Here is a 14277-nt window from a genome sequence, read left to right on the forward strand (position 1 = left end):
GTTGGGATATCTGGTCGGCGTGGACAGGTTGGACCAAAGGGTCTGTTTCCATGCTGTCCATCTCTCTGACTCTATACTGTTATGAAGTTAAGTGTGTACTGTACCTTAGCTTAGAGAGTGAATGCTATTCTGAACTCAGAACTTAAAAGCACCTGTGGATATGACTAGTTGGCAGTTCCAGAGTGTCCTGGAAAAATTAAAATATGTTAACAATTGGCTGTGAAAGGGATACCTGTGTTTTGGTTGCTGTTTTTCCTCTGCTCTTTGTCGTTCCTCTGTGCTGCAATGTGTGGTGGCTTGTTGAAATAATGTTCTAATGCAGCTCCAATACAAAAAACTTTGCAAGAACTGTAACAAATGCTACATTGGATAAACAGACAGAAAACCAGCCACTGGGACACATGAACATCAACTAGCTACAAAAAGACATGACCCACTCTCACTGGTATCTTTACATACAGATGAGGAAGGACACCACTTCGACTAGTACAACACATCCATCCGAGGACAAGCCAAGCAGAGCTGTGCAAGAATTCCTCAAAGCATGTCACTTCAACTAGAACTCTATCAACAAACACGTTGACTTTGATCTCATTTACCACCCCCCCCCCCGAGAAAAAGAACAGGAAATGACATCACCAACCCAAGGAAACAGAAACACATAAATAAAAAGTGGGGTATACCACCAGTGCTTCATCAGAGGCTCACTGATGATGTTACCTAGTATGGTGACAAAACGTCTGAAAATGAACCTTCCTGTTCTGCTATTATTACTCAATAATTGAGTCCAGCATTTTTCCATAGGCTAATTGGCCTGTGGTTACCTGCTTTTTGCCCTCCTTCCTTTTTGAAGATAGATATCACATTTGTAGTCTTCCTGTCTGCCAGTGCGTCTCCAGAATTCATGGCCTTCTGGAAAATTACAACCAATGTATCTATAATCTCTGTAGCTACTTTTATTAGGGTAGTCAGCTAACTTCTTGAATTGCGATAGTCCTTTCGGGTATAGGGACATCCCCAACTTCTTTCCCATTGTTAGTTGACTTCTGAATGTACCTTGCAAATTTGAAATTTAATGTTGATCTCACTGTCTATGTACCTTCTCTGCAGCTGTGACATCTATTACTGTATGCATTTTGTATGGTATAATCTACATGCAAAACAAAACTCTTCACTACTGACGTGTGTGTGATGATGATAAATCAGATCAGTACTGTTATAAAGGAGTTGCAAGGTTTTGACCTGCAACAGTGAAAGAATGGTGATTATAGTTCCAAGTCATAATAATGTGACTTGGAGGGAATTGCTGATGATGTTCCCAACCGTCTGTGCATCTGCCCTTCAGGATGGTAGAGGTTACAGGTTTGTAAGTTGTGGTTCAAGTGAGAATCTGTATAGGGTATGAGCATGTGGGGCAAGAGTTAAGTTGAGTTTTGTGAAACAAGACATTCAGCATGAGCATGACCCAGATCAGATAAGAACTTGAAGTTAACAGTGGGGTGCTGGAGGCAAGGGTAATGGGTTAACAAGGTGGAAAGGCATTCATTATGCTGAGCTATTTAACAAAATTAGAAGTATTCAATATGTAAGGTCAGTTTAACAAGGTGAGAAGTATTCATTATGTGAAGGTTAAGAACATTCATTGTGTAACACCAGATGGCTTAACCTTAACTATTGACACTCTCTGTAATGGTTACCCAATTAATATGTATGTTGCCTTTTCTGGATGCTTCTCCCTGTAAAATAAATACATGATTCACTCAGAATCTGCTGTTCCAAAGAGAAGACCAAGAACTCATGTCACTGTCCACGTGGGCGATCGTTCTCTCTCTCTTTCCAGGGCCCGGGATAAAGACGAAGGAGGTAAAACTATACAATGTCTGAGTGTTTTGCTTCGACTGAGGGGGGGAAACTGGACGACACAAGGAGGCAGTGTGAGAAACGGAAATAGTATGGAAGGTACTGCAAACACTGCCAGTGTGTGTCAGGATTGAAGGGAGTGAATGTTGAAAGTGATTTATAGGGTGCTGGTTAAGTGGATTGCTTTGTCCTGGATGGTGTTCAGCTTCTTGCGTTTTGTTGAATCTACACCCATCGGCCAATGGCAAGTTTTTTTTAATCGCATTTCCTCAAAAATGCTGGGGTGATGAATGGTGAGTTACTTGCTGCAGAGTCTCTCATTTCTGACTTGATCCTGTAGTCACACAATTAATGTAGCTGGTCCGGTTAAGTGCTCTCAGTGATAATCACCAGAATATTGATTGTGGGGAAGGTTGGGAATTCACTAATGGTAAGACTTAGTGAATGTTATGGGGACATGGTTAAATCCTGTGTCTTATTGGAGATGGTCTTAGTTCAGCAGTAATGATCATGTGACTCTGAGCATGAGAGACCTCTTGAATTAATATTTGTATTCTACCATCCCCACCATTTTAAACCACTTTGCATTACTCTGATATTCTGATTTTTATGAGTTGAACTTGCACAGACAAATGAAGAGATTTCCATTTCAGAAGGATGCAGTCCGAAATTATACTGTGTGGTGTGTTCGTGGTTTCATGTGTGAAATTGTCACAAAATCAGGACTAAACATGACTGAAATCTTGTTGGTGATGCTATCAAAAATCAATCAAGTTCTCGTTTTCTCTCCCCCACCATGTGTCTCAGTATTTCCTCATGTCCTTTAAGTACAGCATTTAGAGATTTTTTTTACCTTTTTTGCCCTATAAAGCCTTTTAATCAGTTTTATTTTTCAGTTTGTACAGGCAGATTCACCTTCAAACAAAACACTGGCTGGTCTTGTGGTGCAGTTGCTTCAGTTTCAGGAAGATGCATTTGGCAAGCATGTTAATAATCCTGCATTAACTAAACTTCCAGTAAGTAACTTGTAAGCACGATCTGTTTTGTCAGCTGTTACAAATGGTCATGTATGAATTAGTTGAGATCAAAATAAGATTAGCTGTGTGGGCAGCTGAATCTTTCTATTTTGACTTCGATGGATTTGTCAACTAAGTCAGGAAAATGGCACCTTTGATACCACGAGCCCAGTTTGAAACTTTGCATTCAAAATGTAAGGTGAAATTGAAAACTGTGCAAGAGTTTCCTTCTCAGTCTCTGTCCTTTCCTGAGGAGTGCTGGTCCTCAAGTTAATCATCATCACTTGTCACTGTTGAGGACACTCAGTTTATACTTGAGGGAGTTTAGAAGAATGAGGGGTGATCTAATTGAAACATAGGGAACAGGTGAATGGTCTGGACAGAGTACATGTTGGGCAAATGTTTCCATTGGTAGGAGAGAGCAGGACTTGAGGGCATAGCTTTTGAGAGCAAGGGGTATATGGAGAAAGTTCCTCAGCCCAAAGTGGTGAGTCTATGGAATTCATTGGCTCAGAAGGCTGTGCAGGCCAGATCATTGAGTACATTTAAGACTGAGGTAGATAACTCTTGATACTCTAGAACCTACAGGGAGAAAGTAGGAGAATGCAGTTGAGAAACCTGTCAGCTATGATTGAATGGTGGAGCAGACTCAATGGGCTGAATGGCCAAATTGCTGCTACTTTGTCTTATGGTTTCTTGCTCTTGCTCTCTCTGAAAGGGCTGGCCTATGGTGACATGTCCCAAAGCAGGAGCACTACGTATCAAATTTTGCCAATGAACTTGAACTTTATAAAAGATACTTGGGCACGAACAAAATTTGATTCATGTGGTTTTAAGGAAGCCTGATGTGCAGAAAAAAAAGTAGAGATGGTTGGAAAAGGGGCCAAGCTCGTAAAAACTAGGGTTATGTGAGAACAAGATTTGAGGGTGCAGGTGGCAAGTATTTTGGAGCAAGAATGAAAATTTCAGCAGTAGGGTGACATCGGACTACTTCTCACGTAGGTAAGTAGCACAGAGTTAATGGCTTTACAAGATTTTTTTTCGAACTATAGTGTGGACTGTACACTATAAAGGTTAGATGGAAAGCTTACCAGGAGAAAAGTTTGACTGCTTAAGTTGAGAGGATTGAATGAACCTTAAAATAGTTGAACAGAGGACGTGATGGAGTTGGGCAATTTTTTTAAGCTGGAAATAGCAGTCTTGGTTTAAGATTAGCGGTCACGAACTGATGGTGGTAGGTGTATGGGTAGTCGGTGTTGGATTCCAGTGTTGGAGTTGCCTGATGAGCCTATCTAAAACCAGCGTTGTCATAAATGACTTACATACTGGAGGTGTTGAAGTGGGTCGTGAGATAGGACATATATCATCGCTTTGCAGCTGATCTTTGGACATTCTGACCTCTGTATTTGAAGGAATTTCTGCCCCTCCCCCTTAACCTCATTGTTAAGGCAATCTTTGAGCAACAGGACATAGCAGGTTTACAATGTCTGCATTTGCTGGGATGTGAGTGGCAGAGCACTTATGCTGGAGGAAGCTCCATTATTAGCTGCCTCTGGACAACAAAATCACATCTCCAGTTGCAGAGCGCACAATTCTTGGAATATAGGACATAGGAACAGAAGTTGGTTATTCAGCCTTTTGAGCTATTCCTTTATTCAGGGAGGTCATGGTTGAGCTGTGGCCTAAGTGCAAATTGCTGCTTTGGCCCATATCTCTTAAATTTTTATGAAGCAAATATATTATCTATCTCAGTTTAAAAAGAAGAACTGATCTCTCATCCACTGCTGTTTGTGGAAGAGACTTCCATACCTATGCCACCCTTTGTGTGTAGAAGTGCTTCCTAATGTCTTTTATGAATGGTCTGGCCATAATTCTCAGACTGTGTTCCCTCGTTCTCAAATCCCCAACCAGCCCTGTCTTTTACTATTAATCTTTGGAAAACTTTAATGAGCTCACCCGTAACTTTGTAAATTATAGGGAACACAAGCCTAATTTTGTATAATCTCTTCTAATAACTTAACTCGGGTAAACCTATGTTGTACACCCTTCGAGGCCAGTATATCTGTCTTAAGATTTGGTGCCTTAACTTTTGGTGCCCTCTGTCTTAACATCTGTGCACTGTTCATGGTACTCAAAGTGAAGCTTAAACTATGGTTTTGTAATGCTGCCGCATACCTTCTGCATTCTTGTGCTGCTGTCCTCTAGATTTTAAGGCCAGCATTGTATTAGCTTGCTTGCTTATTTTTGCCAAATATTCCTGGCATTTTAAAGGCCTTTGCACCTGAACCCCCAAGACTCCTTGGACATCCATTATAATGAGCTTCCTCATTTCCTCTCCCCCTACCTTATCTCAGTTCCCCAACCTCTGGATTCAGCACCGACCTCTCCCGCCTATCACCCTCACCACCTTCCACCTATCTTATTCCCAGCACCCCTGCCCCAAATTCCCCCACCCACCTTTTTATCTCAGCCCGCTTGGCACACGAGCCTCATTCCTAAAGAAGGGCTTGTGCCCGAAACGTCGATTCTCCTCCTTGGATGCTGCCTGGCCTGCTGCGCTTTTCCAGCACCACACTTTTCAACTCTGGTCTCCAGCATCTGCAGTCCTCACTTTCTCCTAGTTGATCCATTATAATAAACTTATTTAGAAATTACCCTTTCTCTTTCTCTTCAGTTGAGAATGGATAACTCCTCACTTGCTTAATTTAAACTCAGGTTTGTCACAGTTTTACCCTTTCGTAGAATCTATCAGCATCCCTTTGTAATTTCATACTATCGTCTACATTGTCTACAATGCTGCCAAAGTTTGTGTCATCAGTATATTTGGATATTCGATTTGCGATACTATTATCCAAGTTGTTAATAATTACTGTGCGTAATGGAGGCCCTAACACACACCATTGTGGTTGACATCCTGCCAATTGTGGACAACCCCATAAGATGGCATCACTCAGGCCAGTCTGAAACCTGGCATCTCTGATTGAAGGGAATGCTTGTGCTGTTGTGGGGTGATGTTTCAGAAGCCATGTCTGGAACTCTGTCCAGTTTTGGAACCTGGTATAAAAGGGATTTTGTGCTGATGGAAATTCTGAAGGGTTTCAGTGCGTTAATAATTCACTTTGGAGAACTTGAAAATTGACTTTTGCAGCATCGAACATTTTCTGAACTAAGAGAGGAGCAACATGACAGAAAGCCACAAATCAATGGGAAACATTTGAATGAGCATTTTCACATTCAGAGTTCCACCAGCACTGTCAAGAAACTTAAAATGAAGTGAATTGGCTACTGGTAACTTCTTTTAGTTCTTGGTCTCAGTCGGGGGAGCACAATTTTTTTGGGGGGGTGGGAGCGGGGGAATGATTTCAAAAATACTCTAACATTTGTCACGCAGTAAACTTCTTTGATTTGGAGACGTGTCTCTTGACATGATATGTTAGCAAAATGTTTTGAGACCGGATAGAAACTGGACATCTTAGACTCCCAATCGTTAACAAAACTAACTCTGTTGTTCACCTTCAAGAACTTTCCTCAAATTAGATGATCTCTACAATGGATAGCTGTTTCTGCTATCAGGTATACTGTTGAAATAAATTATAAATGCTCTCTGAAGTGCTGTACTGTTGAACCAGTGTTGACCTTTGTTTTGTCAAATACAGGCAAAATGCTTCCTCGACTTCAAAGCTGCAGGACCCTTGGGTCATATCCTAGGTGCTGCTTACAAATTCAAGACTGAACAGGGATGGTAAGTTCGTCCAGAATCTTATTCAAATTGAAGTCAGGATTAGATTCAACTGAGTTTGGGTTGCACAATAATCTGCGTATGTGACCCCATTTTCATTTGGTTCGAAATAGGAATGCTTTCACTATGTATAAATTGCTAAATAAAAATTAGGAAAAGTAAACTTTCATACTTGTGACAAGGCCAGCATTTGTTATCCATTTCTCAATGCCCTTAGAGACTATGGCAATTCCAGTGGGAGCTGTCCACACTCTTTCTGATGTGGGTGGACCACCAATTTTATTGAGGGAGGTTCTGAAGTTGGATTCTGCAAGAATGAAGTAAGGGCAATATAATTCCAAGTAAGGTCGTGAGTGGCCTGAATGGGAATTTGCATGTGGAGACAAGCTGCCCTTCTTTTTCTATCATTGACATCATAGTAGTTGGAAGGGTGCTGCCAAAGAAGCCTTGGTAAGTTGCGATGGTGTTCTATGTGTTGCAGCCGGTGTGCGACGTTGGTGGAGGGGGTGAATTTTTATGGTGTTGAACAGCTGATCAAACGGGCAGGTTTGACCTGGATGGTGTCAAGTGTCTCATGTGTGGTTGGAACTTGGCTCATCCAGGCAAGCGGATAATATTCCATCATATTTGGGCTTTGTAGATGGCAGATGGTTTAGAAATTTGGAGAGTTGAGATGTGAGTAACTGAGAATTGAGCCTCTGACCTGGTCTTGTACCACAGTTTTTGTGTAGGTATTTGCTCATCAGTATAACACTATGAATGTTGATCGACCAAATGACGTCGGAACACAATTAAGTCATTGAGCCATAAGGTCTTCTCTGCCATTCTGAGATAATGGCTAATTTGTTAACCCCCATTCCACTTTGCAGCCTTTCTGCTGTAATGTTTTTTTTTCCTTCTGCTTACAGCAACTGGTGGGAGAAAGCAACTGATTCCGAGTTTCAGGTATTCTATTAGAAACAAAGGAAAAACTCACCACCTGTCCTTCCAGAGGTCTAAGGCCTTTCCATTGGAAAATGCTCACCTGAGTCGTGTTTGGTTTCTTGAGGCCTCACCTCCATCCAAGGCCATAAAGGATCCTTCCACATCAGACAGAAATTTACCTGCACCTCCACAATGTCATCTCCTGTATCCATTGCACCTGATGTGGTCTCCTCTGCATCAGGGATACAGGACGCCGACTTGCGGATCATTTCAGAGAATATCTCTGGGACCTGCACCAACCAACCCCAATGCCCTGTGGCTGAACATTTCAACTCCCCTTCCCACTCCTCCAAGAACATGCAGGTTCTGGGCCGCCTCCGTCGCCAAATCCTGATTGAAGCCTGGAGGCAGTACTCCTTACACCCCACCACCTTGGGACCCTGCAACCACAAGGGATCAGTGATTTCAGTAGTTTCCTCATCATTCTCCCGATGTTTCACAACACACACACACACACACACACACACACACACACACACACACACACACACACACACACACACACACACACACACACACACACACACACACACACACACACACACACACACACACACCATTCCCAGGCCCCCACCCTGGCACCGCCCTCCTGACCTGACCACCACGTTTATCATCGACCTGGTCCACCCTCCTCTCCAATGTATCACCTTCTCCCTCATCTTATATCTTATCCCTATCGCATTTGCAGCTACCTTTCCCCCCCCCCCCCCCAACCCCACATCACTTCCCATTTATCTCTCAGCCTCCCTACCGCTGCAAACAAGCCTTATTCCTGCTGAAGGGCTTATGCTCAACATCGATTCCCTGCTCTCTGGATGCTGCCTGACCTGCTGTGCTTTTCCAGCACCACATTCACAACTTCTACTTTTCCAAATTAAGTCCACAGTGGAAAATTATGTACAATAAAAAGATGCGGTCGTTGCACAAATTTTAAATTGGCCAGGTGAATACTGTTCATGGATGATTTTCTCTTGGTTTCATCATTTATTACTTCGTGCGGTTTATTTATTTCATGGGAATTAACTTGTTTTCATTTAGAGCAAAAGACAAAAAAAGTGCAAGATTGGATAGAGCTTACCTGGTTGTGGTCGTTATGATCTCTGAAAGTAATTTCTGTGCATGGTTGCTATCTAATGAGTATTTTGGGGCTTTTCTTTTAAGGAGAAGATTCGACTTGCAAAATCCTTCCAGAATGGATCGTAATGTAGAAATGTTTATGACGATAGAGAAGACACTGGTGCAGGTGAGTATCTTATTTAATGCTAGTTAAAATCTGTATTCAGTTTTAAAATTGTCAGCCTAATGAATTAAGAGGATTTGCTGATTCTGCTCGAAGGTCAAAAAGTTTGGTGCTGGGAAAGCATAGCAGGGCAGGCAGCACCTAAGGCGCAGGAGAGTCTTTGATCAGGAATGTCTTTGTTTGAATTGTAGCTTTGGATTTAGACGGTTGCAATCCTAAATTCTGCGTCAGGATATGAACACTGACTGTTCTTCCTGTGATATGAGCATGATGTTTCTTGAGCCGCTATTTTAAGTGTAATGGCAGACTTGGATGCCTTGTCTGTCTGGTTCTCATTTGGGTTCGTGTCTAGGATTCATGTTACCCTCATGAGCAGGAATTTTGCAGCCTTGGTTAACATACTCTTCTCAAACATAACAAAATGGATATAAGAGAGTATGAATGGACAGTGCATTAGGTTTTAAAAGCTTCAACTTCCATGAAGTGCTCATTTAGGTGGTATGCTTTTATTGTGTTCTCATGTTTGAAACCCTTGGAGAAAACAAAAATATCTAATGTTTGACAGGTCAAGTAATACCTCTGTACAAAATGTTTCTTTTTCAGAATAACTGTTTAACAAGACCTACAATCTACCTCCCATCTGAACTTGACCCAAAGCTGGCAAATAAATGTAAAGATATTGTTAAAAGGCATCAGGTATGCTATTTTTGATTCGACAATATGTTTGACTTCCTGTGTCCATTTTGTGTCACTGAATATTTTTCATTTCCTGAAGTCTCACCTAAAAGTTAACCTTACTGTACAATTGCAATATGTATTTTGATTGTTTTGTTTCTTCTTTAAACTGTACCATCGTGCTTTTGTTTTCAGAAAAAGTGAAATGTTAAAATCTTTCATGACATGTTTCTTCTGTTCCAACTTAATTGTTGTCTTAAATGTACTGAGAAGTTTGGTATTGTTTATTCCTTGAGCTTCTCATTTTAAAAACAAAACTGAAATTTCACGACCTGTCAGTTCAATTTTTAAGTCTGAAGAACCTTGCACTCTAATTGTTTCCCTTCTGCATTGATTTGGTTGCTAAATGTAGTCAAGTTCTCAATTTTTCCCTCTAGTTCTGCTAATTACTTGACATGACACCACTTTGAATGACTACTTTGTATGGAATGTAATAATGGGAAACCATTTGGCTGTGTAGACACCTCTTGAGTTCTTCACCTCTGCTGTCTTTTTCTTTGCAATTATTGCTGTGTGGCTTGAAATTCCACTTCCAGACCTGAGTGCACAAATGTAGGCTAATATTCCAGTGGAAACTGAGGAAATGTTTTGCTGTTTGAGATGCTAAATTTTGGATGAGGTGAGCAACCGAGGCCTCTACCTATCCCCTCGGTAGAATTTAAAACAAAACCCCATATCATAACTTTGAATGAGAAAGGCAGTTATTTCTGATATCTTGGTCACTATTTACTTTTGAGATTTGAACTGAAGGACAAATGATCTGATTATTTTCATGTTACTTTTTGTGGAGCTTGCTACTTATCAATTTCAGTTTCAATTGAAAGTTTCAATTTTCCTGCATTTGAAGTGCAAATTTTATAACCAAGGTATTTGCTCTCATAAAGTCCCTTGGCTATAAATTGCTTCGATGTGTTCCGCAATTGTGCAGAGAGCTGCACAAAAGCAATGGTTTCAATTCAATTTGGGAGAATTGTCGTGTCACATGTCTTCCAGTAACACATCGATTTGTACATTTGGTTTGGTAGTTAATGTTCAGCATCTTCTGCAGTTTCTAATCTGCCTGCAGATGGTGCTGTGGTGGCAGTTCCCACGGTGAACATGTGGTGTTAGTGCACAAAATTACTTGTCATGAAAGCGTCCAGATGATTGGACATTGTGATTATGGGATGGGGGTGATCCAGATATCTTGCAGGCAGAAACAGTGACTGAGAACTGCAGAAACAGAAAATTCTTGGTTACTTGCATCATCAGGAAGAATTCTTGGATAAACAAAATTCTAAAGTAACAAAATGAAAAGCAGGCAGCAAATTATCCTCCTGCTCGTGGATTGACATGACCAATGTCTCCATGTACATGGAAGAATACAGAAGGTCCTGATTAAACCTTTTAAGCTCCAGTATTATTCTGGAAAACTTATTGTGCCTTTCCATAGTCAAGTTTGTTCTGTAAGGCAAAAGCACAATCCGACAGAGAGTGAAGATCTGAATCAAAACTAAGTGCTAGAAAATCTCATCAGGCCCTGCAACACCAAGAACAAAGCAGACTTAACATTTTGGTTCTTCGAGCTCCTCCTTTGGACTATTCCCGAAGGCCTGACGCCCACAACTGCTGTCAATATTCCAGATGAGTTCTGATCAAAAGTTCTTGTTCAGACAAGTCGAGCATTGTTTCCTTTCCATGTGTATTCCTGACTTTTTTGAGACAAAGATGCGTGTATGAATGAGCTGCCATAGGAAGTGGTGGAGGCTGGTACAATTACAATATGTAATCAGCATTTGGATGGGTATTTTCATAGCTCATATCCCTCTAAATGCTTCCTATGTGCTGATAAGTGGGACTAGATCAATTTAGAGTATCTGGTCGGCATGGGTGAGTTGGATTGAAGGGTTTGTTTCCGTGCTGTACGTTTGAGTCTGTTAGTATGCAGTTTACATTGTTCGCATTTTGCGCTGGTGCTCATGGAAACCAATGTAGTTGTTTCACCAAGTTAGCCCCTCATTACTTAACTTCTGAAACTGTGGTTTTCTTATGTAGTGGATTTATTTAGTTATATTATTGTATTTTTCTGTTTGGTAGCGGTCTGGAATGAGATTTTGATAATATACCATGTCAAGATGAAATGCTGCAAATTATCCATTTTGCATCTGCTTCCACTTTATATTCGGATAATCTCCAGCAGATGAACACCGAACTTCAACTTTCTGACGTCCAAGATTGCTGATACAGTTTTAGAATTCTCACAACTGAAATAGTTTGTTTTTTTTTTCAGGAAAAATGTCCAAATTTATGTTGAGCATCAGATCACTTATGATCTGATTGTATATTTATTCATATGCTCTTGTGAAACTCGCTAAGTTTGCAAGTGAACTACATTGGCTTTTGGTTGTCTTGCAGGTGGCACTGCCAGTGGTTGTAATCAATTCAGCAGGAAAGACTGGGAAGAGTGAATAGTGGCCTTTGCTGTTAGTATGTCTGACAGTCTGCCTTGCAGTGGTGACTTCTTTTTTAAATGTTTCAGTCTTGTCATAAGTTGCTAGAAGATTTGGCTGTTGGACTGAGACCCAGTTTCTTGCATTTAGGCTTTTGTTGTCATGGTAATGCACAAATTAGAGAAATCAGATTTAATTTTCTTATTTTCACATGTACTGAGATACAGTGAAAAGTGTTGATTTGCATGCTCTGTCGGCAGATCATGCTGTACTAAGTGCTTCAGGTAACATAAGAGTGCAGAATAGTGTTACAGCAGCCTTGAATGTGCTGCGAGAGAGCGATCACCATTCATATTTGAGCAGTCCGTTCAAAAGTGTGATAAAAGCAGAGAAGGAGCTGTTCCTGAATCTGTTTGTATAATGTAATAAACGTAATCTTTTGCTCAACAGAAGAGGGGAGGATGACTGGATGGGAGGTATCTTTTGATTATGTTGGTTTCTCTACTTCAGCAGCAATGCAGTTCATAGCTGGAAAGCTGGTTTGCATGACGAATTGGGCTGTGTTTGTGACTCTGTAATTTCCTGTGGTCTTTGGCAGAGTTGTTGCCATACCAAGCTGTGATGTATCTGCATAAGTTGCTTTCTTGATGCACCTAGAAAAAAAATTGTTATTGTCTTTGTGGATATGCTGAATTTTGTTCCCCTCTTGAAGTGGAGGGGGTGTTGGGTGGACGAGGACAGATTGTTGGTCATCACTCCCCGTTATTTGAAGCTCTTGACAATCTCCATCCAGTTCAGCATCAGAAAGAGGCAGGCTCCACTCTCATTTCTGAAGACTGTGACCAGCTCATTTCCTTTTTTTTTGCTGTGTTGATAGAGAGATTTGTTGTCTTTACACTATGCTCCTAAACACTCAGTCTCTTTCCTGTATGCTGTTATGCGATCTGACCTACATGATGGTGTCATCAGCAAACCTGTAAGTGGAGTTAAAGTGGAATTTAGTCAGAGTCTTGAGTGTATGAGGAATATATTAGTGGGCCTGAGTGCAGCCTCGTGGGGCACTGGTGTTGACAATTACGGTGGAGGAGGTTTTGTCACCTTGTCTGAATGATTTGCCATTGATGGGCCAAGAATTTAAGGTAAAAACAATGACTGCAGATGCTGGAAACCAGATTCTGGATTAGTGGTGCTGGAAGAGCACAGCAGTTCAGGCAGCATCCAAGGAGCTTCGAAATCAACGTTTCGGGAAAAGCCCTTCATCAGGAATAAAGGCAGTGAGCCTGAAGCGTGGAGAGATAAGCTAGAGGAGGGTGGGGGTGGGGAGAGAGTAGCATAGAGTACAATGGGTGAGTGGGGGAGGGGATGAAGGTGATAGGTCAGGGAGGAGAGGGTGGAGTGGATAGGTGGAAAAGGAGATAGGCAGGTAGGACAAGTCTGGACAAGTCATGGGGACAGCGCTGAGCTGGAAGTTTAGAACTAGGGTCATTTCCGCCACCTCCAAACAGACCCCACCACCAGGGATAGATTTCCCTCCCCACCCCTTTCCGCCTTCCTCAAAGACTGTTCCCTCCGTGACTACCCTCCTCTAGCTTATCTCTCCACGTTTCAGGCTCACTGCCTTTATTCCTGATGAAGGGCTTTTGCCCGAAACGTCGATTTCGAAGCTCCTTGGATGCTGCCTGAACTGCTGTGCTCTTCCAGCACCACTAATCCATAATCAAGAATTTAAGGATCCAGTTAGAGGTAAGACCTGTAATATTCCTTGTCTTATCTAGTTGAGGCTGCAAAGCTGATTTAAAACAGCCGTGTTCAACCTTGAGATTAATATTGGAAAGTTATATTTTTGCCCTCATTGATCAATTAAGAAATCCATTTCATCTTTTTGACTGAAGTGTTAATTTAAGAAAATTAATGACACATGGGGCTGTAATTTACTTATGGGCAGCTAAGTAAAGATGTATCAAACACTGTTCTTTGTCTTTTAAAGAACAGCAAGGTGAGGGAGACAATTAGAGCCAAAGAGCTTCATTTGCATCCACTCAATTATGGAATTAAACAGTGTCATGAATGATATTTACATTTGATTTGGAGATGCCAGTCTTGTACTGGGGTGTACAAAGTTCAAAATCACACAACACCAGGTTATAGTTCAACAGGTTTATTTGGAAGCACTAACTTTCGGAGCGCTGCTCCGTCCATCAGGTGATTGTGGAGTATAGGATCGTAAGACAGAGAATTTATCGCAGAAGTTACTTATTGGAATCTAACCTCGGT

General features: G+C 41.4%; 1 protein-coding gene across 3 annotated transcripts in view; it reads left to right on the top strand.

Annotated features, from left to right (window-relative positions):
- Positions 1-14277, top strand: part of smarcc1a (SWI/SNF related BAF chromatin remodeling complex subunit C1a) — a 221871-nt gene that overhangs the window by 17541 nt on the left and 190053 nt on the right. For 2 of the 3 annotated variants that reach the window (XM_072570120.1, XM_072570121.1), the window contains exons 2-5: positions 2757-2876; positions 6533-6618; positions 8761-8842; positions 9443-9535. In XM_072570120.1, coding sequence (XP_072426221.1) covers positions 2757-2876; positions 6533-6618; positions 8761-8842; positions 9443-9535 — 381 coding nt within the window. The remainder of the gene's footprint in view (positions 1-2756; positions 2877-6532; positions 6619-8760; positions 8843-9442; positions 9536-14277) is intronic. The other variant, XM_072570122.1, reaches the window with a different exon arrangement.

The sequence above is a fragment of the Chiloscyllium punctatum genome, chromosome 5, assembly GCF_047496795.1.
Source record: "Chiloscyllium punctatum isolate Juve2018m chromosome 5, sChiPun1.3, whole genome shotgun sequence".
Classification (NCBI taxonomy): domain Eukaryota; kingdom Metazoa; phylum Chordata; class Chondrichthyes; order Orectolobiformes; family Hemiscylliidae; genus Chiloscyllium; species Chiloscyllium punctatum.